At 47.8% G+C, this 25,571-nt stretch overlaps 1 protein-coding gene across 1 annotated transcript in view; it reads left to right on the top strand.

Moving 5' to 3' along the window:
* vps13a (vacuolar protein sorting 13 homolog A) overlaps positions 1 to 25,571 on the top strand; it is a 634,190-nt gene that overhangs the window by 182,016 nt on the left and 426,603 nt on the right. Inside the window, 2 exon segments of the mRNA XM_038803880.1 lie at positions 19,397 to 19,529; positions 21,412 to 21,529. Coding sequence (XP_038659808.1) covers positions 19,397 to 19,529; positions 21,412 to 21,529 — 251 coding nt within the window.

Raw genomic sequence — 25,571 nt, 5'->3', positions numbered from 1 at the left:
CCATCCGTTTACACGTCTCAACCGCCAAATTCCTCGACCTGACTCCACCTTTTGAAGGAGGCATTCATTGTTGTGTAGGTGACCCTGTGGTTGTTGCAGATCGGGGCCATGGTGGTCATTTCGGTTAGACCGAAGTGCTGCCTCATTTGGTTCCACCTCTGGAGTGTGGCTACCACCATTGGGCTATTTGAGTATCTGTCCAGGGGTATGGGAGTGCGGTTGTGACCAGCGTTTGGAGGGAAGGCCAAATGCAGGAACTCTCCTCCATCTTCACCTCCTCTGCTCCCGGTTACTTGACCCATCCCCATACTCTAACTGCCCCCCCAATACACACAAACGCAATTATTAACTTGTTGACTGCGTTGAAGAAGGCCTTGGAGATGTAGATCGGGAGGGATCTGAACAGGAAGAAGAACCTGGGTGACACATTCATTTTGATCGTCTACACTCTCCCTGCCAGAGAGAGTGGGAGTGAGCCCCACCTCTGCAGGTCATTTTTGACTTCCTCCACCAGACTCGTCAGCTTCGATTTGTGTCCAGTCATGGGCTATTTGGATCCCCAGGTAGCGGAATGTAGTCTGGGCTCATTTGAAAAGCAGTCCCCCCCCCCAACCTATGTCCCTCCCCCTTGCGGGTTCACAGGGACGATCTTTTGCCCAGGTTTGTCCCTCCCCCTTGCGGGTTCACAGGGATGATCTCTTGCCCTGGTTAAGTGTGTAACCTGAGAAGGCTCCGAGCTCCTTTAGGAGTTTCATTATTCCTCCCATGCTGCCCGGGATTTGAGACATAAAGGCGCAGGTCATCCGCATTTACCCACACACTTAATGCATTGCTGCAAATCTCGCACTAACATCTCTGACTTGCACACTGTCAGCTATTCAGTCATGATAGACATGACTATCCAAAAATATTGGATACCATTCTACCTCTCGTTTCACTGGGTGCCTTCTGCTATTTCTGGAGAATACAGGAGAGCACCTAAATGAGGTTCTCGGTAGGCGCCGAACAGAATGTGAAGCTTCCAGCCCACGGCACCCTCACTGGGTGTGATCTAGACTAGCGTATTTAAATTTGGCTTTTATCTCATTTAAATATGCTCAGCTCATTTGAAGCCAGAGTCTCCCAGGATTCACCATTCCTGCAGGCGCAGTGGGAGGGTGGTAGGAATCGCTGCTGGTTTCCAAAGTGGGAACCAGTCGTGATGGCAATGCCAGCAGGGGGCTCAGAGGCCTTTAGAGTCCCAGGGTGGTCAGGATCTAGCACCCTGTATCCTCGTAGCTAATCCACCTCCTCACATCGCCATTCCTCCTCAGCCCACAATCTCTTCTGATTTAAAAGTTGCAGATGGTGTATGCTTCTTTTCTTCCTTACACTGCAACTTCATCTTTGTACCTGTTTTCTTTCAGATGCTTGACAGGTAATAATAATAATAATCTTTTTAGTGTCACAAGTAGGCTTACACTGCAGTGAAGTTACTCCTGGCCAGTCAGTGGATGAAGCCAACAATAAGTGTAATGATGAAGACAATGCATTGCAATTTGATTTGATACAGGGAACCAGCTCAGATACTGGCACCCCACCTATCTTAAACTATAGATTAGAGATGGGCTGCAGTTGGGACATTGAGCAAAAATAGTGGTCATATGTATTCCTCTGTGCAGCACTTGGATGAGTATTTCAATGGGACAGCAACAGAAGAAGGCTGATAGGAATACACAACTGATAGTTATGCATCTCCATTGAGAAGCTTGCCAGAAAACCTGCAATCTGTTTTGAGCAGCTTTGAGGTTTCTGGTACCAACACTGTACAGTGCTTCTCTTAGATTTTGGAGCCCATCCTTTCCAGGATCAAAGTGGTAGCCAACCTTTGTCCAGATATTTATAGATCTAACCATGATGCCATGAATTACAGCTTAAGAAGCAGCCACCAAAGTCTGAGTGCTGTACTGAAACTCAAACTGTTGCTATGCAGATTCAGACTGCCATTATGGCTTTGGATTAATATGTGGAAGAGGGTTTGCAGAGCATCACAGTAGTCCAGCTTTTTGTTCTCCAGTAAATTATTAGGATTTCTGATGTGCCACCTTGTGGAAGTGTCAATAGTTTAATATAGCATGAACATACTGCCCTTTCTCTGGATGACGACATTCATCTTGCCACCCTGCTGCTTTGCTGTTGCCAATCAACCAGCCCAGCCTAAACTGTCTTTTGTTGAGGCAGCGCAATCTGCAGCCGGATATTCTAAGTGCAGAACTGTTTGAGGTCATCCTCTAAGTCCATCTGCAAGTTGCAACATTTGCCTTCATCTGCACTTGCCTCACAAACACTGTTCCTCTCTTCCCTGCCCCCCCCCACCCATTCTCATGTCCACCATTCCCCTCTCACCATCACCCTCATTCTCCCTTTCTTCCAGCAACTTGTCCTCTTTGCGGCATCTGTTCATTCTCAAGTCATATGTAGGGTAACACTGTGACACAGTGGTTAGCACTGCTGCCTCATGGTGGTGAGGACCCGGGTTCGATCCCAGCCTCGGGTCACTGTCCGTGTGGAGTTTTCACATTCTCCCCAGTCTGCGTGGGTCTCACCCCACAATTCAAAAGATGTGCAGGGTAGGTGGATTGGCCACACTAAATTGCCCCTTGATTGGAAAAAAATCCCAAGTCATGTTGTATTCTTTTTTTTTAAACTGCATTTTATTCCAAACCTGTCCAAAAGTACATTCCACAATTCACAACTTTGTACAAGTCCACCTTCCCATCAGCACCCTGAACCTCTACCAGTATCCCTCCAACTTCTCACAGTCCCAGAACATATGCACGTGGTTCCCTGGCCCTTGCCCACATTTCTCACACTCGTCTGCCACCTCCAGAAGAATCCACTCATCCTCGCCCGAGTCATGTGCACACTGTGTACTACCTTGATCCGTATCAAACACATCCTCGCACATGAGGAGGTCAAATTCACCCTTTGCAGCGCCTCACTCCACACTCATCATATCTCTCTTTCCGCCCCCCCCCCCCCCCCCAACTCCTCCTCCCATTTCTCCTTAATCCTCACCACTTGAGCTCTTCCCTGCCCCCCCAGTCACCCATAAATGTCCTCTGTTCTACCCTCACCTTCCACGTCCGGAGGCAGCAACCGTTCCAATAGGGCATATTTCAGCAGCTTCGGAAACCCTCTCCATTCCTTCTGTACAAAGTCCCACACTTGCATATATCTAAATTTGCTTCCCTTCGGCAGCTCCACCCACTCGCAGAGCTCTTCCAGACTTGCAAACATCTCCTCCAGATATAGATCCCTCTCCCTCACCAGACCACCTCGCTCCACCTCCTATACACGTGATCTGTTTCCCCCATCTTGAACCCGTGGTTCTCACATAGCGGTGTTAACACTGACATCCCCTCCAACCTAAATGTCTCCTCAGCTGGTTCCACACCCTAATCGTAGACTGTACGACATTGTTGTCACCATGGCCCTCAGGCTGGACCCACTACAGGACGACTCCTCCATCCTAATCCATTCTAACCCATCTACTTCCCACCATCGTCTCATTTTCTCTACATTCGCAGCCAGCAGATTCGGTAACACCAACCTTTCTGCCTTTGCAGCAGGGCCCTCTTTACCCTAGATAACTTCACCGCCCAGATAAACTCCCAAGATCACTGCATTCAGCTTACAGCAAAAGGCCTTCAGAATGAAGATTGGGAGGGTCTGGAATACGAACAGGAAACTTAGCAGGACATTCGTTTTCACCACTTGGACCCTCCCTGTCAGTGTAACGTATCCCATCTCCTAAAGTCCTGCTTTACCTCCTCTACCAACTTTGTTAAGTTCAATTTGTGCATCGTTGCCTATTCCCCCATCATCTGGACCCCCAGATACCTAAACTGATCCCTGGCGACCCTAAATTCGCTCCCTGACCCATCTTGTTCACCGGAAACACTTTGCTTTTTCCCACATTCATTTTCTCGCCCGAGAACACCCGGAACCTCTCTGATAAGCCCATAATTCTCCCCATACTCACCAATGACACGAACAGCAGCAGGTCGTCTGCATATAGCAACACCGTGTTCCCTACTCCCCTCATAATCCCCTGTCACTCTGCGGCCCCCCAAAGGGCCATTGTCAAGTGCTCTGTTACCAGCACGAACAGCAGCAGCGACAGCGGACACACCTGCCTCGTTCCCTTGTACAATCCAAAGCTCCCTGAACTTATCTCTTTGTCCGTACACTCGCTACTGGGGCCACGTTAATCGGAGGCACCCACGCCACAAACTTCGGCCCAAACCCGAATCTTCCCAAACTTCGAACAGCTATGCCACTTCACCCAGTTGAAAGTCTTCTCCGCGTCCATAGATCCACTGCTTCCAGTAGTGGTTCCCTCAATGGGGTCATGTTCACATTTAGTTACCGCCTAATATTACTGGAAAGTTGCCTACACTTCATGAAGCCCGTTTTGTCCTCTGCATGGACACGTTGGGCCAAAGGACCTGTTTTCATGTTGTAAACCTCTATAACCACCCCTGGATTGCATCCTTCCATCCTCCCCACCACAAACCTATCCAACATTTTCACATCTGTATTCAACAGTGATATGGGCCTGTATGACCCATACTCTAGCGGGCCCTTCCCTTTTTTCGGGATTAGCGTAAGCAGCGCCTGTGTCAGTGTCTCCAGCAGATCTCCCCTTCTCCAGCACCTCGCTGAATGCCCTCTATAAATATGGTGCCAACTCAGTCATAAACTCCGCTGGGTAACCATCCGGCCCCGGGCTTACCTGACTTTTAAGCTTTCTCAATCCTGATGGATCCTCCAGCACCTTGCCTCATCCAGCCGTGGAAATTCCAGCTCGTCCAGAAACCGCCCCATGTGCTCTTCTTCACCCCCCAAATCGGCCCGATGCAATTTCTCATAGTACTCGCTGAGCGCCTCATTCCTTCTCCAGCTTCATCACTACTTCCCCCTTCCTTGATAGCACTCTCAGGATTTCTCTGGATGCAGATTGCCTCCGTAGCTGGTGGGCTAGCATTCGGCTCCCCTTCTCTCCAGATTCATACTGCACCCCTCTTGCCCTCTGTAGCTGCCCAACAGCCTTTCCAGTCGTCATCCTGTTGAACTGCCCCTTTAGAACATAGAACATAGAACGATACAGCGCAGTACAGGCCCTTCGGCCCTCGATGTTGCACCGACATGGAAAAAAAACTAAAGGCCATCTAACCTACACTATGCCCTTATCATCCATATGCTTATCCAACAAATTTTTAAATGCCCTCAATGTTGGCGAGTTCACTACTGTTGCAGGTAGGGCATTCCACGGCCTCACCACTCTTTGCGTAAAAAACCCACCTCTGACCTCTGTCCTATATCTATTACCCCTCAATTTAAGGCAATGTCCCCTCGTGCTAGCCACCTCCATCCGCGGGAGAAGGCTCTCGCTGTCCACCCTATCTAACCCTCTGATCATTTTGTATGCCTCTATTAAGTCACCTCTTAACCTTCTTCTCTCTAACGAAAACAACCTCAAGTCCATCAGCCTTTCCTCATAAGATTTTCCCTCCATACCAGGCAACATCCTGGTAAATCTCCTCTGCACCCGTTCCAAAGCTTCCACGTCCTTCCTATAATGAGGCGACCAGAACTGTACGCAATACTCCAAATGCGGCCGTACTAGAGTTTTGTACAACTGCAACATGACCTCATGGCTCCGGAACTCAATCCCTCTACCAATAAAGGCCAACACACCATAGGCCTTCTTCACAACCCCATCAACCTGGGTGGCAACTTTCAGGGATCTATGTACATGGACACCGAGATCCCTCTGCTCATCCACACTACCAAGAATTTTACCATTAGCCAAATATTCCGCATTCCTGTTATTCTTTCCAAAGTGAATCACCTCACACTTCTCCACATTAAACTCCATTTGCCACCTCTCAGCCCAGCTCTGCAGCTTATCTATGTCCCTCTGTAACCTGCAACATCCTTCCGCACTGTCTACAACTCCACCGACTTTAGTGTCGTCTGCAAATTTACTCACCCATCCTTCTGCGCCCTCCTCTAGGTCATTTATAAAAATGACAAACAGCAACGGCCCCAGAACAGATCCTTGTGGTACGCCACTCGTAACTGAACTCCATTCTGAACATTTCCCATCAACTACCACTCTCTGTCTTCTTTCAACTAGCCAATTTCTGATCCACATCTCTAAATCACCCTCAATCCCCAGCCTCCGTATTTTCTGCAATAGCCGACCGTGGGGAACCTTATCAAACGCTTTACTGAAATCCATATACACCACATCAACTGCTCTACCCTCGTCTACTTGTTCAGTCACCTTCTCAAAGAACTCGATAAGGTTTGTGAGGCATGACCTACCCTTCACAAAAGCATGCTGACTATCCCTAATCATATTATTCCTATCTAGATGATTATAAATCGTATCTTTTATAATCCTCTCCAAGACTTTACCCACCACAGACGTTAGGCTCACCGGCCTATAGTTACCGGGGTTATCTCTACTCCCCTTCTTGAACAAAGGGACCACATTTGCTATCCTCCAGTCCTCTGGCACTATTCCTGTAGCCAATGATGACCTAAAAATCAAAGCCAAAGGCTCAGCAATCTCTTCCCTGGCTTCCCAGAGAATCCTAGGATAAATCCCATCCGGCCCCGGGGACTTATCTATTTTCACCTTGTCCAGAATTGCCAACACTTCTTCCCTACGCACCTCAATGCCATCTATTCTAATAGCCTGGGTCTCAGCATTCTCCTCCACAATATTATCTTTTTCCTGAGTGAATACTGACGAAAAGTATTCATTTAGTATCTCGCTTATCTCCTCAGCCTCCACACACAACTTCCCACCACTGTCCTTGACTGGCCCTACTCTTACCCTAGTCATTCTTTTATTCCTGACATACCTATAGAAAGCTTTTGGGTTTTCCTTGATCCTACCTGCCAAAGACTTCTCATGTCCCCTCCTTGCTCGTCTCAGCTCTCTCTTTAGATCCTTCCTCGCTTCCTTGTAACTATCAAGCGCCCCAACTGAAACTTCATGCCTCATCTTCACATAGGCCTCCTTCTTCCTCTTAACAAGAGATTCCACTTCTTTGGTAAACCACGGTTCCCTCGCTCGACCCCTTCCTCCCTGCCTGACTGGTACGTACTTATCAAGAACATGCAATAGCTGTTCCTTGAACAAGCTCCACATATCCAGTGTGCCCAACCCTTGCAGCCTACTTCTCCAACCAACACATCCTAAGTCATGTCTAATGGCATCATAATTGCCCTTCCCCCAGCTTTAACTCTTGCCCTGCGGGGTATACTTATCCCTTTCCATCACTAAAGTAAAAGTCACCGAATTGTGGTCACTGTTTCCAAAGTGCTCACCTACCTCCAGATCTAACACCTGGCCTGGTTCATTACCCAAAACCAATCCAATGTGGCCTCGCCTCTTGTTGGCCTGTCAACATATTGTGTCAGGAAACCCTCCTGCACACATTGTACAAAGAACGACCCATCTAATGTACTCGAACTATATCTTTTCCAGTCAATATTTGGAAATTTAAAGTCTCCCATAACAACTACCCTGTTACTTTCGCTCTTTTCCATAATCATCTTCGCCTTCCTTTCTTCTACATCCCTAGAACTATTAGGTGGCCTATAGAAAACTCCCAACAGGGTGACCTCTCCTTTCCTGTTTCTAACCTCAGCCCATACTACCTCAGAAGAAGAGTCCCCATCTAGCATCCTTTCCGCCACCGTAATACTGTCCTTGACTAGCAGCGCCACACCTCCCCCTCTTTTGCCCCCTTCTCTGAGCTTACTAAAACACCTAAACCCCGGAACCTGCAGCAACCATTCCTGTCCCTGCTCTATCCATGTCTCTGAAATGGCCACAACGTCGAAGTCCCAGGTACCAACCCATGCTGCCAGTTCCCCTACCTTATTTCGTATACTCCTGGCATTAAAGTAGACACACTTCAAACCACCTACCTGAACACTGGCACCCTCCTGCGAAGTCAAATCTGTGCTCCTGACCTCTATACTCTCAATCTCCCGTACCCCAAAACTACAATCCAGGTTCCCATGCCCCTGCTGAATTAGTTTAAACCCCCCAAAGAGCACTAACAAATCTCCCCCCCCAGGATATTGGTGCCCCTCAGGTTCAGATGTAGACCATCCTGTCTATAGAGGTCCCACCTTCCCCAGAAAGAGCCCCAGTTATCCAGAAATCTGAATCCCTCCCGCCTGCACCATCCCTGTAGCCACATGTTTAATTGCTCTCTCTCCCTATTCCTCATCTCACTATCACGTGGCACGGGCAACAACCCAGAGATAACAACTCTGTTTGTTCTCGCTCTGAGTTTCCATCCTAGCTCCCTAAAGGCCTGCCTGACATCCTTGTCCCCTTTCCTACCTATGTCGTTAGTGCCAATGTGGACTACGACTTGGGACTGCTCCCCCTCCCCCTTAAGGACCCGGAAAACACGATCCGAGACATCACTTACCCTTGCACCTGGGAGGCAACATACCAAACGTGAGTCTCTCTCGCTCCCACAAAATCTCCTATCTGTGCCCCTGACTATTGAGTCCCCAATTACTAATGTTCTACTCCTTTCCCCCCTTCCCTTCTGAGCAACAGGGACAGACTCCGTGCCAGAGGCCCGTACTCCATGGCTTACCCCTGGTAAGTCGTCCCCCCCACAAGTATTCAAAACGGTATACTTGTTACTCAGGGGAACGACCGCAGGGGGTCCCTGCACTGACTGCTTCTTCCCAGTCCCTCTTACAGTTACCCATCTATCTCCAGTCTTTGGTGTAACTACTTCCCTGAAGCTCCTATCTATGACCCCCTCTGCCTCCCGAATGATCCGAAGTTCATCCAGCTCAAGCTCCAGGTCCCTAACGGTTTTTGAGGAGCTGGAGTTGGGTGCACTTCCCACAGATGAAATCAGCAGGGACACTGACGGCGTCCCTCACCTCAAACATTCTGCAGGAGGAGCATTGTACTGCCTTCCCTGACATCACCTCTAGATTTTAAAAACAAACAAGAAAAAGAAAGGAAGAGCTTGCCTGATATTACCTCAAACCCTGCTCCCGCTGAAAGGTAAGCAAATTTAAAGGCACTCACTCACCTTCACGACAGGCCCCTGCTCCCGCTTCCCAACCACCGTGGGGTGGGGGGGGGGGTTGGTTAGAGGAGGAGGTAGGGTGGGAAACACTCACGAAGTGTTTTGGGTTTAACTGTCACTTGCCAACAGCCCCTCCACAAACCACCTTCAACTTAGGCTGACCGCACTGCACGTATGCAAATTCCCCCAGAACAGCTGATCAGTAGCTCTGCTCTGCTGCCCTCTGCTGGATGCTTGTCTTCACTCAAACTCCTTGGGTCTCCTTCGCCGGTTCCCCTTCAACTTAGGCTGACCGCACTGCACGTATGCAAATTCCCCCAGAACAGCTGATCAGTAGCTCTGCTCTGCTGCCCTCTGCTGGATGCTTGTCTTCACTCAAACTCCTTGGGTCTCCTTCGCCGGTTCCCCTTCAACTTAGGCTGACCGCACTGCACGTATGCAAATTCCCCCAGAACAGCTGATCAGTAGCTCTGCTCTGCTGCCCTCTGCTGGATGCTTGTCTTCACTCAAACTCCTTGGGTCTCCTTCGCCGGTTCCCCTTCAACTTAGGCTGACCGCACTGCACGTATGCAAATTCCCCCAGAGCAGCTGATCAGTAGCTCTGCTCTGCTGCCCTCTGCTGGATGCTTGTCTTCACTCAAACTCCTTGGGTCTCCTTCGCCGGTTCCCCTTCAACTTAGGCTGACCGCACTGCACGTATGCAAATTCCCCCAGAACAGCTGATCAGTAGCTCTGCTCTGCTGCCCTCTGCTGGATGCTTGTCTTCACTCAAACACCTTGGGTCTCCTTCGCCGGTTCCCCTTCAACTTAGGCTGACCGCACTGCACGTATGCAAATTCCCCCAGAACAGCTGATCAGTAGCTCTGCTCTGCTGCCCTCTGCTGGATGCTTGTCTTCACTCAAACTCCTTGGGTCTCCTTCGCCGGTTCCCCTTCAACTTAGGCTGACCGCACTGCACGTATGCAAATTCCCCCAGAACAGCTGATCAGTAGCTCTGCTCTGCTGCCCTCTGCTGGATGCTTGTCTTCACTCAAACTCCTTGGGTCTCCTTCGCCGGTTCCCCTTCAACTTAGGCTGACCGCACTGCACGTATGCAAATTCCCCCAGAACAGCTGATCAGTAGCTCTGCTCTGCTGCCCTCTGCTGGATGCTTGTCTTCACTCAAACACCTTGGGTCTCCTTCGCCGGTTCCCCTTCAACTTAGGCTGACCGCACTGCACGTATGCAAATTCCCCCAGAACAGCTGATCAGTAGCTCTGCTCTGCTGCCCTCTGCTGGATGCTTGTCTTCACTCAAACACCTTGGGTCTCCTTCGCCGGTTCCCCTTCAACTTAGGCTGACCGCACTGCACGTATGCAAATTCCCCCAGAACAGCTGATCAGTAGCTCTGCTCTGCTGCCCTCTGCTGGATGCTTGTCTTCACTCAAACTCCTTGGGTCTCCTTCGCCGGTTCCCCTTCAACTTAGGCTGACCGCACTGCACGTATGCAAATTCCCCCAGAACAGCTGATCAGTAGCTCTGCTCTGCTGCCCTCTGCTGGATGCTTGTCTTCACTCAAACTCCTTGGGTCTCCTTCGCCGGTTCCCCTTCAACTTAGGCTGACCGCACTGCACGTATGCGAATTCCCCCAGAACAGCTGATCAGTAGCTCTGCTCTGCTGCCCTCTGCTGGATGCTTGTCTTCACTCAAACACCTTGGGTCTCCTTCGCCGGTTCCCCTTCAACTTAGGCTGACCGCACTGCACGTATGCAAATTCCCCCAGAACAGCTGATCAGTAGCTCTGCTCTGCTGCCCTCTCTTTGCTAATCCCTCCATGTCCATGGTGGGGGCCCTCAAATATTCCCTGTCAACATTGACTATCTTGCCCAATAATCGTCCATACTACTATCTCTGTGCATCCTGAACAAGATAATTTGCCCCCGAACCACCGCCTTCAATGCCTCCCAGAAGGTGGCCGCCGATGCCCCCCCCCCCCCCCCCCCCCTCTTTGGTTCAGCTCCACGTAGTCCTTAATCACCTTATCGCAGAAACCCCTGGCCACTAAAAGCCCGAGTCTAGCCTGGCCTCTGTTTTTGCCTCGAGCTGAGTTGCACCTCCAGCCAGTTGAGTGCGTGGTCACAAATCATGATTCCTGCATACTCTGCTCCCCACCACCTCTAACACCTAACGCCTCTCGGCTCACCATAAAAAAAAATCAATTGTGAAGTATACTTTTTACAGGTGCGAGAAGTAATCTCTCTCTCCCGGGTTCTTAAACTTCCACGTGTCCACCAAACCCATCCTTTCCATAAACCCGTCCACCTCCTTCACCATCCTCAGCCTTCCCATTGACGAGGGCAATGTTTTTCAAACTTTTTTTCCCGTACCCACTTTTGCCAACTGGCTGATCTTCGGGTCCCAGTTGATAGCCAGCACACCGCTGATGGGCCGAAGGGTCTCTGTGTTCTGTGTTGTAGAACTATATAATCTTGAAAGTAGAGATATAATCAAAGAGCAGAGGGGAGCTGCGAGGTTGATGTCAATGTTTGTAGCTGTTGTGAAAGAGTCAGAGTGTGATTGTTCAGTGCCAGGTTTAATCTGGTCCTTATTGTACTGTTTAAATCTTTCAATATATAATTCAAATTTTAGTGACTTTTGCTGCGGGTGAGGATTGACACCCAGAGCCAGAAAGAATGAAGGCAGTTTTCTCCAAACCCTATTGTCCCTCACAAATTTTAAACGGATGGGTAAAATCTCCAACCTGGTGTTTGGCTTCCCAAAAGATCCTTTCAACGTGAGGATCAAGAGAGAGTGTGTGTAAGCAGAGGGTTTGCAGCGTTTCGGTCTGTACTAGCTTCTCTACAGAAATGAGAACTGAATCTCTTGGTGAATTAATCTGAACAGCTACTCAATTTAAGTTTAATTCATTGAATGATTTCAGTTCAGGGAGAGAGTCGGATTGATTGGTGGTGACCTGATGGCCCATTACGCGGCTGCCATCTTGTCCGTGTGATGGTTCCAAAATACAGCTAACTGGCTTTCTGTTAGGATGTTAATCAGTCTGCCAGTCCACTCTGCTTCTCACTCCTGGACCATATATTCTCCCGTAAAACCCCTCATAAAATCCATTTTTGAAGAACTTTTTTTGTTTGCCATTCTGATCTTGCCCAGTAGTTGGGATACCTATGCTAATTTCAGGGTGTGCCGCGACCCTTTTTACACCTGCCCGTGGTACACCTGCGGGTTGCGACCACCACGTTGAAAAAGCCTGGACAAGGGGCACGGCCTATCCACCTCGGCTCTCGCACGGAATTAAATTCCTCGCGACTTTGAATCAAACCTTGAGTGAAATACCTGATCCACCCATCCCTTTCTCAACCTGACCTGACCTGAATCTTCACCGAAAGGTACATCTCCTGCAGGAAGGCGCCCCCCCCCCCCCCCCCCCCCCCCCCCCCCCCCATACTTCAAGCTCTGCAAGTACGCAAATACCCAAGATTTTTTAAAAATATATTTCTTCATTCTCATTTTTCACATTTTCTCCCAAATTTACACCCAACAGTAAACAATAATCAGTAATAAGCAATAATCAGGAACAAATATGTCAATCCCCATATCGATAACAACGATCCCATCCTCCCACCAAACCCAAAACATTCGCCCACATGTTCACATAGCCAACTGACAAAAAGGAATCAGGAATCACCCATGGCCACCTTTACACCCATTGCCCCCCCCCCTCAACCCTCCCACCCACTCCCCCCCCCCCCCCAACTAATGTTCGATGTTATCCAGTTCTTGAAAGTGCATAATGAATAATGCCCATGAATTGTAGAAGCCCTCCATCCTTCCCCTCAATTCAAACTTAACCTTCTCAAGAGTCAAGAATTCCAACAGATCTCCCTGCCATGCCAGGGCACAGGGTGGAGAGGCTGCCCTCCAACCCATCAGGATCCGCCTTCGGGCAATCAATGAGGCGAAGGCTACAACATCTGCCTCTGCACACATTTCTAAACCTGGATGGTCCGACACCCCGAATATGGCCTCCTGGGGGCCCAAGTCCAGTTTCACGTGCACCACTTTAGAAATTATCCCAAAAAGCTCCTTCCAGTAATCCTCTAGATTTGGACAGGACCAAAACATATGAACGTGGCTAGCGGGCCCAGCCCCCCTCAACGTTCACACACATCTTCTACTCCTTCAAAGAATCGGCTCATCCTCGCCCTCATGAGGTGTGTTCTGTATACCACCTTCAGCTATATCAGCCCCAACCTCGCGCACGAGGTGGACGCATTCGTTCTTCGGAGCACCTCGCACCAGAACCCCTCCTCAACTCTCCCAACTCTTCCTCCCACTTTGCTTTGATCCCTCCCAGCGGTGCCTTCTCCTCCTCCAAAATAGCTCCGTAGACCGCTGACACTACCCCCTTCGCCAATCCCCCTGTCGTCAGCACCTTCTCCAGCAATGTGGAGGCCGGCTCCTCCGGGAAGTTCTGCATCTCCTTTCTAGCAAAACCTCGAACCTGCATGTATCTGAACATTTCTCCCTGCTCCAGCCCTTACTTCACTTCCAGCTCCTTCAATCCTGCAAACCGACCCCCAAGAAACAAATCCTTTAGTGTCTTAATACCCTTCTCCTCCCATTTCCGAAAATTTCCATCCCACCTCCCCGGCTCAAATCTGTGGTTCCCCCGAATCGGCATTTCTCTTGCCGCTGCCCCCAACCCGAAGTGCTGGCGAAACTGCCTCCAAATTCTCAATGAAGCTAAATACTTGAGATATTTACTGGCCTGTTCAGCCCCTGTACACTTCATAGAACATAGAACAGTACAGCATAGTATAGGCCTTTCAGCCCACAATGTTGTGCCGAACATTTATCCTAATCTAAGATCAATCTGACCTAAACCCCTTCAACTTACTGCTGCCCATGTGCCTGTCTAAGAGGCACTTAAATGTCCCAAATGATTCTGACTTCACCACCTCTGTGGCAGTGCATTCCACACACCCACCACTCTGTATAAAGAATCTACCTCGGACATCTCCCCCTATACCTTCCTCCAATCACCTTAAAATTATGTCCCCTCGTGACAGCCTTTTCCACCCTGGGGAAACGTCTCTGGCTATCCACTCTATCCGTGCCTCTCATCACCTTGTACACCTCTATCAAGTCACTCTCTGCCTTCTTCGCTCCAGTGAGAAAAGCCCTAGCTCCCTCAACCTTTCTTCAGAAGACGTGCCGTCCAGTCCAGGCAGCATCCTGGTAAATCTGCTCTGTACCCGCTCCAAAGCATCCACATCCTTCCTGTAATGAGGGGGACCAGAACTGGACACAATATTCCGAGTGTGGTCTAACTAGGGTTTTATAAAGCTGCAGCAAAATTTTACAGCTCTTAAACTCAATCCCCCTGTTAATGAAAGCCAACACACCATACGCCTTCTTAACAACCCCATCAACCTGGGTAGCAACTTTGAGGGATCTATGTATGTGGACCCCAAGATCCCTCTGTTCCTGCACATTTCCAAGAATCCTGTCTTTAACCTTGTATTCAGCATTCAAATTCGACCTTCCAAAATGAATCACTTCACACAGGTTGAACTCCATCTGCAACTTCTCAGCCCAGCTCTGCATCCTGTCAATGTCCTGTTGTAACCTGCAACAACCCTCAACATTCTCTACAACTCCCCCAACCTTCGTGTCACCGGCAAACTTACACCCGTCCACTTCCTCATCCAAGTCATTTATAAAAAACACAGAGCAGAGGTCCCAGAACAGATCCTTGCAGGACACCACTGGTCACCGACCTCCAGGCGGAATACGTTCCATCCACTATCACTCGCCGTCTTCGTTCGGTCCGCCAATTTTGTATCCAAATTTCCCTGTATACCATGCCCCCTAACTTTCTGAATGAGCCTATCATGGGGAACCTTATCAAATGCCTTCCTGAAATCCATATACACCACATCCACTGCCCGACCTTCATCAATGTGTCTCGTCACATCCTCAAAGAATTCAATGAGGCTTGTGAGGCATGACATGCCCCTCACAAAGCCATAGTAACTATCTTTAATGAAACTATATTTTTCTAAATAATCATCAATCCTATCTCTCAGAATCCTTTCCAATATTTTGCTCGCCACAAACGTAAAACTGATGGGTCTGTAATTCCAAGGGATTTCCCTATTCCCTTTCTTGAACAGGGGAACAACATTCATCTCCCACCAATCATCCGGTACTACTCCAGTGGAGAGTGAGGATGCGAAGATCATCACCAACAGCACAGCAATCTCCTACCTCGCTTCCCGTAGTAACCTTGGGTACATCCCGTCAGGCCCAGGGGACTTATCTATTCTGATGCTTTTCAAAATTTCCAGCACATCCTCCTTCTGAATATCAACCTGTTCGAGTCTATTAACCTGATTCACACTGTTCTCATGAGCAACAAGGTCCTGCTCTCGAGTGAATACTGAAGCAAAAGATTCATTTAGGGCCTCCCCCATCTCTTCAGACTCTAGGCACAAGTTCCCGCCACTATCCCTGATCGGCCCTACTCTCACTCTGATCATCCTTTTATTTCTCACATAAGTGTAGAGCTTCTTGGGGTTTTCCCTAATCCTTCCTGCCAAGGCTTTTTCATGCCCCTTTCTATCTCTCCTCAGTCCATTTTTGATTTCCTTATGTTATGATTAACTTCATATTATGGTTCTTGCCGGAGGCTTGCACCTCCATTCCCCTCTACTGTCCACTATCCTCCCTTACCGATTCTGTCCTCTTTAATTTCACCGCTTTCATCCAAGATGGCCCCCCATCTTCATCCATGACCCATTCCTCCTGCAACCCTGCAATCCCCTCCCCCCTTCCCAGCCAACTACCCAGAGCCACCTACCCCACCTCACTTCGGTCATCAACATTACCTGCCAGCATGGCAACTACTGTCCAAAGACTCCTCCTAACTACCCCTCTAGCCCTCCCCCCAGCCTTTCCTCTTTGGTCTGTACAAACGACTCCCTGTGGGCCTTCCCCTCCCCCACTCAATCAAAGACACATCCAAAGCCACAGGTCACCTCCTCCAAAAAATAAACGCCACCACAGGTGGTGGAACGGAGGGACAGTTCCCCTTATAAATTTATTGCCCCTTAACAAATAATCACGACAATAAAATCGTCCCACCCAAAAAGAAAAGAAAACACCCTCCAGCCCCCATACTGCCTGCATCTTCCGAACTCCGTTGTTCCAACTCCTCCGTCTCCCATCAACGTTCAGTTCTTCCCCTAGTTTATGATCTGTAATAAAGACATTGGCATCCTCTTGCGTTTTGAAAAGTCACCCATGGTTTCGCCAGGTACAGCACCCCAAATTTGATCTGCCTTTGCGAAAGAGCAGTCTTGGCCCTGTTGAACCCAGCCTTTTTGCCAGTGCTGCTCCAATGTCCTGATATATTTGGACCTTGTTCCCCTCCCATTTTTAGTTCAGCTTTTCCCTGGCCCACCGCACAAAATTCTTCTTCTCCACAAACTTGTGGAGCCTCACAATCATCGCCTGCGGCAGCTCCCCCGCTCTTGGCTTCTACCTTACAGATCTATGTGCTCTATTCACCTCTGTGGCCTTGTCCAACACCCACTCCGCCACCAGCCCCACCAGCATCCTTGAGATGTATCTCGTAGCACTCATACCTTCTACACCTTCAGGCAGGCCAACGATATGTAGGATTTGCTTTCTAGATCTGTTGTCCTTCTCCTCTACCTTTGGCCTTCATGACTTGCAAAGGTTTCCCAGGAGTCCCACCTCCGCCTCCAATGCCACCACCCGATCACTGTGGTCACACATCACCCTCTCCATCTCCCATATGTGCGACCCCTGTACCTCCAAGCACTTCTCAACTCTCTCCATTAAGCCTTTCAAGGTTGCTACCAATTCTTTGATGGCCTTCGATTGATCTTCCTGCATCTCCATTCATTGCTGGTGGAACTCGTGTCTGAATGTCATCAGCTGCTCATTCTAGGGTTTTCCAGCATGTGACAACCCTGCCCCCTCTACCATAGATTTGAGCCATTGAAGTGGGAATGAAATTTTCAGTGATGGGAGGAAAAAGGAATTAGGACTCTGAAAGATTTGTTTCTTGGGGGTCGTTTTGCAGGATTGAAGGAGCTGGGAGCGAAGTATGTGCTCGAACAGGGGGAACTATTTAGATACATGCAGGTTCGAGACTTTGCCAGAAAGGAGATACACAGCTTCCCAGTAGAGCCGGCTTCCACATTGCTGGAGGAGGTACTGACAACAGGGGGACTGGAGAAGGGGGTAGTATCGGCGGTTTACGAGGCACTTTTGGAGGAGGAGAAGGCGCCGCTAGAAGAGATCAAGGCAAAGAGGGAGGAGGAGTTGGGTGAGGCTATGGAGGAGGGGTTCTGGTGTGAGGTTCTCCGGAGGGTGAATGAACACCTCCACCTCGTGTGCGAGGTTGGGGCTAATACAGCTGAAGGTTGTATAGAGCACCTTACAAGGGCGATGATGAGCCGGCTCTTTGAGCGGGTAGAAGATGTATGTGAATGTTGTGGGGGAGCCCCGCAAACCACGTTCGTATGTTTTGGTCCTGTCCAAAACTGGAGGATTACTGGAAGGAGATGTTTAGGATAATCTCTAAAGTGGTGCACGTGAAACTGGACCCGGGCCCTCGGGAGGTCAAATTGGGGGTGTAGGACCAGCCGGGATTGGAAACGGGCACGGAGGCAGATGTTGTAGCCTTCGCCTCGTTAATCGCCCGAAGATGGATCCTGTTAGAGTGGAGATCAACCTCTCCACCCTGTGTCCTGGCGTGGAGGGGGAACCTGCTAGAATTCTTGACGCTTGAAAAGGTCAAATTTGAACTGAAGGGAAGGATGGAGGGGTTCTACAATTCATGGGCGTTATTCATTATGCACTTTCGAGAATTGGATTACATCAAACATTATGGGAGTTGGAGGCCGGGAGGGTTGGGGGGAGAGGGACTGCATGTGTTAATGGTGACTATGGGTGATTCCTCTTTGTCATTTGTTTATGTTAACATGCGGGCTAATGTTCGAGGGTTTGGTGGGAGGATGGGATTGTTGTTATTGATGTGGGGATTGACATTACATTCGTTACTGATTATTGTTGGGCGTAAATTTGGGAGAAAATGTGAAAAAGGAGGAGAATAAAAAAATATTTTTAAAAACCCTGCCCCCCTCTGCCATCTTTCCAATTGTTGCTGTGCCAGTCTCTTCCAGTTCCTTGGCCAGTTCTTTAACCTTTTTTTGCCGGGTCTGATAACCAGCAGACTTGCCACTCCTGAGGGGAACTTCGCCACAGATTTAGCTACACATTGCTGCCAAAATTTCCCTGTTTTGGGGTAAAAAGAGCTCAAATCAACACCTTTGAACTGGAGCTATCCTGTGTGCGACCACTCACTCCATGGCCGCCACCGGAATGCAGCGTATTGTATTCCAAGGGGCAAGTCTACGAATGCACCTATGTCAGGGTGCTACTGGGGATCAGGGATTATGGGGTGAAGCAGGTGAATGGGGATAAGAATGGCAGAGCGGACCCAATGGGCTGAATGGCCTAATTTTGTTCCGATATATTATGGTCTTGTGTACCATTTTGCCAAATGCCAGTAGACATCAACCAGTAAATAAGATGCAATTGTTCGATCTTCCTGTTCGTCTCTGTCAAGAGAGCAAAATGTAATTGGCTCTTTGAATTGAGAGTCTCTGTGCCATCCCTTGTGGAACACAGGAAGGGAAATTTGAGATGTTGCAAGTATCTCCAGCTACAGACTAGATGGAGCCAAGAACATTAAAGATTCGTTGGTATGGTCACCTTCACGGACACTGGCAATATAGTTCTTACCCAGCTCTGAGATGCAGTTTTGGCAGATTGCAGTGAGATGTTCTCACTGAAGCAGTGATGCCTTCATCAGTGTGACATTTGGTGCTATTTCCACACAACCCTTTGCTTGTCTTGTAGATGTTTTTGAACTTGAGCACTTGTATCACTCCCAAAAGGAATGCGAATAAATGCACTTTCTTGCCTATTTATTGTCGGTTGGGCAAGCAAATGTTTTTAGAAGTAAATGATTTAAAAACTGTTTTTCCATAACTCCCAAAACATTGACAGAATGAACTACTTTGTTTAATTTGTGTATGGGTCTGTCTTAAACTTTGTGGTCAACATTGTTGTCAGGATGTATTTTGTCATTGTGTACAAGAAGAGCAAAAATCTTAACTTGGCCACCTTTAAATATTTTCTAATCATTGTTTTATATCTTTAAGATGTCCAGTAAAAGCCGTGCACGTCTACCACAAATTACTGCTGGAGAAAGCACTTTGGAAGACATCATGGACAGAGCCTATGATTGCTTTGATATACAGCTGAGTAGTGTTCAACTACTCTATGCTAAACCACGTATGTATTCACTTAAATATTTAAAACCTTTAAAGCTATTATTTGGCCACTGGCGGGTCGAGTACAGGCGGTTAAAATGAATGTGTTTCTGTTTATTTTTCAATGCCTGCCAATTTTCCTGCCAATGGCTTTTTTCAGATAGATTGAGGGAAGGATTACCTTGTTCATATGGGGAGAGAAGGTTGCTACTACAGAGGGGAAGGCAGGCAGGTTTGGGTCTTCCGAACCTGATGTATTACTACTGGGCAGTGAACGTGAAGAAGCTGCGGAGCTGGGTAAGAGGGGTTGATTCCCAGTAGGTCAGAAAGGAGAAGAGTTTGTGCAGTGGGTCAGGATTGAAAGCACTAACACAGCGCCGCTCCCGAAACCCCCGGGGAAGTATTCAGGGAGTCCGGTAATAATAGCTTAATTGAGAATTTGGAGGCAGTTTCGCCAACACTTTGGGTTGAGGGCAGAGTCAAGTGAAATGCCGATTCGGGGGAACCACAGATTTGAGCCAGGGAGGTGAGATGGAAATTTTCGGAAATGGGAGGAGAAGGGGATTAAAACACTAAAAGATTTGTTTCTTCGGGGGCGGTTTGCAGGATTGAAGGAGCTGGAAGCGAAGTATGGGCTGGAGCAGGGGGAAGTGTTTAGATACATGCAAGTTCGAGATTTTGCCAGAAAGGAGATACAGAACTTCCCGGAGGAGCCGGCCTCCACATTGCTGGAAGAGGTGCTGACAATAGGAGGACTGGAGAAGGGGTTAGTGTCAGTGGTCTATGGAGCTATTTTGGAAGAGGAGAAGGCACCACTGGAAGGGATCAAAGCAAAGTGGGAGGAAGAGTTGGGAGAGGATATGGAGGAGGGGTTCTAGAGTGAGGTGCTCTGGAGAGTGAATGCCTCCTCCTCATGCGTGAGGTTGGGCTGATACAGATGAAGGTGGTACACAGAGCACACCTCATAAGCCGATTCTTTGAAGGAGTTGTGAACGTTGTGGGGGGGAAGGGGCACTAATCACGTTCGTATGTTTTGGTCCTGTCCAAAGCTAGAGGATTACTGGAAGGAGGTTTTTAGGGTAATTTCTAAAGTGGTGCACGTGAAACTGGACCCTGGCCCCCGGGAGGCCTATTCTGGGTGTCGGATTGGCCAGGGTTGGAAACGGGTGCAGAGGCAAATATTGTAGCCTTCGCATCGTTGATCACCCAAAGACGGATCCTGATGGGTTGGAGAGCAGCCTCTCCACCCTGTGCCCTGGCGTGGCGGGGGGGGGGGATCTGTTGGAATTCTTGACTCTTGAGAAGTTTGAACTGAGGGGAAGGACAGAGGGGTTCTACAATTCATGGGCATTATTCATTATGCACTATGGATAACATTGAACGTTAGTTGGGGTGGGGGGGGGGGGCAATGGGTGTTAATGGGGGCTATGGGGGATTCCTGATTCCTGTTTGTCAGTTGTGTATGTGAACATGTGGGCGAATGTTTTGGATTTGGTGTGGGGATGGGGTCGTTGTTATTGATCTGGGGATTGACATATTTGTTACTGATTTTGTTGGTGGGTGTGAATTTGGGAGAAAATGCGAAAAAGGAGGAGAATAAAGAAATATTTTTTAAAATATTTTAAGAAGCTATTACTCGGCACTTAATTATCTTTTTGTTAACGAATATTATTTATTAAATGTTTATTGTTTATAAAACCTGGTATTTTGAGTGATTGAAAATTGACTGTAATAGTCAATAAGTATAGATTTTATTAATTATAAGCCAAACAGTGGTTACTATGTATTCATTAAAGAAAATGCTTGGAGTTTTGATCTTGGTGTGGAAAAGCTGGTTCCTGTATCATGTAATTATTACAAAGATTATCAGATTAGCTTTACCAGTCTGTGGTGTTTTGATTTAGATGATGATTGGAAAACAGCTCGCAAAACAAAGGTATCATCTCAGCACATCTTGCAACCTGTGGATTTAAAGCTCGATTTATCCAGAGCAATGGTTGTTTCTGATCCAAGAATGCCCAAGTATGTATGCTTGTAATTAGATGGGCAAAACCTGAGCAGTAAATGTTTCAAATGTGTTCAAATAAAATATTTAGGAATGATGCAATGCTAACTTCATGGAATGAAAGTGAAAATTGATCATAGTTGCACATTACTGTATTGTCTGAACTGTTAAATAAGACAATTATTGTTAATAATCGGTATTCATTTACAGAAATCTGACAGCGAAAACTTTGCAAAGGTGATATTCCACCCGATGGTTCAGTTTTCTCAACATATAATTGTAATGCAAAATCAATATCTCTCTGCTACAAATTAAGGATAAGTTGAATGTGCTTGACCAGTTCAATATTAAATGATAAAGACACACACCAATTTTTCCTAAACACCAAATTCTCAATTGCTACTAAAAACTCTGGTTTCCAAATCAGTATCTCCAAGAAAATGATTAGGGTGGAATTTTCCCTTAAGTTGGCAAGGTCTGATATTGGGCAGGGAAATCTGCAGTTGACCTGCAGTTGACCTGCCGACGGCAATCGCGCCGTTTTGCTCTATCATTTGCAAAATTGTTTTTTTTTAAAAAAGAGGCACAGTTTTATGTTGGATCAGTGACAGGGCTGCCTCTGATTCATCCGCCCACCAGACGGGTTACCTGTAGGGAAGAGGATCAGCAGGTGCAGCCATGGGATCATCCACTCGTGAGACTCCAGGGGTATCCAGCCATCCAAATTACCCCTTTCTATGACCCATTCAGTTCCAACTCTGCAGGCTAAGGAGGGTGGCACTCCTACACAGCAGGACCCTGAAAGCAAGCCAAGCTCTCCTCGACCCCAGCTGGTACTGGCCCTCCAGAGCATGCATCTCCAAAGTTATCTCAGACAACAGGGTGTCGTCTTTAGAGGCTGTCTTCACCTCTACTGTGTATCCTGCGACATCTCCATGATATGACTTGGATCATTGAGAAAAGGAATTACCATGAGACAGACAAAAGTCAGACATTCGCAGCTCTGTGAGGATCTATAAATTGTCCCCACTGCTTGTTGTCACCTTCCTGGGATGTGCAGACAATGGGCATCCACTGCACTGCATGTCAGGAGCCTTATCACCGTGGGTATGTACACTGCCATCAGTCAGATCCAAGTTCATTGCTCACAGATGCCGTATGATTATTCGGTGTTCTTCGAGGACCTTGTCACCCTCATCCCCTGTGACATCCTCTTCATCGGAGGAGATGAGCAGCTTCTCCGTCTCCTCGGGCAAGTCCTCACCTCGTTGCAGCGTGATGTTCTGTAAGGCGCAGAAGATGATGATGCAAGACACACTCTATGGAATGCATTTTAGTGTTCCACCAGACTGGTGCAAGCACCGGAATCTCATTTCACTGACTCAGCCATTGAGAATCTGTCAACTATACTGTTTGCAACCTTGGCATTGTATTTTGCACCAATGTGTTTCTGACCACTCATCTTTTTCATCACCGATTACCCAATTCCTTCTCTCTAACCTTGCCACTTTCTCAGCTTATCTGATGAAACTTATATCCATCCCTTTATTACTTGTAAACTTTGCTATTCCAATACTCGCCATTAGCCTTCCATCTTCCATCCAACATAAACTTGAGCTGTTCCAGCCTTTGCCTGTATCCTAACTTATGTCAAGTATCTCACCCTAGTACTCACTGATCAACACTCCCTCAACTTATTATTGTTATTACTTTCAAAATTCTCATCCTTGTTTTCAAATCTCTCCATGGCACTCATTTTCTGTAGGCTACTCCAGCCCTACAAGGCCTTTAGATCTGTGTTCCTCCAATTTTAGCATCCTGGTTTTAAATCATTTTACCATTGGTGGTCATGCCTGGGCCCTAGGTTCTTAAATTTCATCCATAAACTTGAAAGGACAAAGAACAGTACAGAAAAGGAACAGGCCCTTCAGCCGTCTAAGCCTGTACCGGTCATGATACCAACCTTCGCCAAAACCCTCAGCACTTCCTTGTTCCGTATCCCTCTATGCCTATCCTATACATGTGTTTGTCAAGTTGCCTCTTGAATGCCGTTAATGTATCTGCTTCCACCACCTCCCCTGGTAATGCGTTCCAGGAACTCCCCACCCTCTGCGTAAAAAACCTGCCTCGCACATCTGCTCTTTGCCCCACGGACCGTAAACCTATGCCGCCTGATGACTGACCCCTCCACCGTGGGAAAGAGTGCCCGCCCATCCACTCTATCCATTCCCCTCATAATCTTGTAGACCTCTATCAGGTCACCCCTCAACCTCCGTCTTTATAATGAAAACAGTCCGAGTCTATTCAGCCTCTCCAAATAGCTAACATCCTCCAGATCAGGCAACATCTTGGTAAACTCCTCTGCACCCTCTCCAAAGCCTCCACATCCTTCTGGTAGTGTGGCGACCAGAATTGTGAACAATATTCCAAGTACGACCGTGCCAAAATTCTATACAACTGTAGCATGACTTGCCAGTTTTTATACTCAATGCCCCGTCCAATGATTCTCTTCCTCTCACTCTATTTAAAATACTCTTTCATCTGCCCCTTTAGCTGAGGTTTTGATAACCTGTCCAAATAACTATATAATTATGGCTCAATGTTCAGTTTAGTTCTCTTAACACTTTTGTGTATTACCTTGCGACGTTACATTGCACTGATGTTCTGCCCAAGGGTAGGTCCTTTGCTCATTTCTTCATGGCTTGCAGTCCTGCGCTTTCCTCTTCCATTGTTCAAGAGCCTCCCATTTTCAACTTCTGTGAGCAATATGACTAGGGAAAAGGATACATGAGGTGCCGTTTCAGTTTCTTCCTCATGCACTAAAACAGGAGTTCTCTTTCTGGAGGATCCTTCACTTGTAAGCAGGTGTTGTCCCTCCAACCATTGCCACTGAAAATGCGCTGATTCCACCATTACCCTTTCTGTGGGAGCCTTGCCTGGGCTCTTATCCTCACTGGATTAATAATGCTACATGGCTCATTACTCTTTCTGTGGGACCCTTGCGTGGGCCCTTATCTTAACTGTATTAACAATGCTACATAAACCCAGTGCTGGATCAAGTTTAAATAAAATTGTAACACAAAATATCAAGATATTTTGAACTGACCAGGAATAATAGTCATTAGAAAAACACAGACTCGACTTCCGGTGGCGACTGAGGGAGTAGGTCACACATTTGGTGGCTCCCATTTCGGTCTGACTTTTGGACCTTTTCCCCTGACTTTTTTGCATTTTTGAGCGCGGAACTGGAAAGCAATAGTACTCGGGCACTGAACCCATACAGTGTTGTATGGACTTAAGAAGCCGGAGGGACCGTAAGCAGCAGAAGAAGTGGTCAAACAAGGGCACGGTGGAGGTGAGAGAGACCAATATGGCTGGTGTACAGAGCAAGGCGCCGACAGCCCAGCCTACAATGGAGTAGCTGCTCAGGCCATGCAGGAGGGCTTTTTCGCTCTGAAGCGTGATAATTTGGAGCCGCTCCAGAAGTCGATGGACCGATTGGGAGGAAAAAAGGCTGGATGATCAGGCTGAGAAGCTCCAGAAGACGGTGGAGGAGCAGGCAGACTTTCAAACGGTGGTGGATGTGGAGATTTAGAGGCTGAGGGATCAGCAAAAATGCTCCTGGAAAGGCTGGAGGACCTGGACAACAGATCTCACCGGCAGAATGTAGATTTCAAGCAGAGTTCAAGAAAAAGCTGTAATTAAAAGTCTAAGAATTGTTGATTGCCGCAAAAACCTATACAGTTTGCTAATGTCCTTTGGAAAAGGAAAATGCCATCCTTCCCTGGTCTCGCCCACTTGAGATCCACAGCAATGTGGTTGACTCCTAAATTCTCGAGTTTTGTGCCTAAACTACAGTGTATCTTTAACCTGTGTACAATGGACAAATGACCACAAGTTGTTTCAAACAATAACATAATTTATTGGCGAGCATACAATGTTAAAATGATCTCAATCACACAGACATGCAAGTTGAATTATAAGCTATTACACACAAGACCTTAACTTAACTTTTAAGTGACTGGCAAGTTCCGAGCAGATATGACCTTTATCTGGAGT

This window comes from Scyliorhinus canicula, chromosome 8 (assembly GCF_902713615.1).
Source record: "Scyliorhinus canicula chromosome 8, sScyCan1.1, whole genome shotgun sequence".
NCBI classification, from domain to species: Eukaryota; Metazoa; Chordata; class Chondrichthyes; order Carcharhiniformes; family Scyliorhinidae; genus Scyliorhinus; species Scyliorhinus canicula.
Note: the sequence above shows the minus strand (reverse complement) of the source record. Positions and strands in the feature narration are given on the sequence as shown.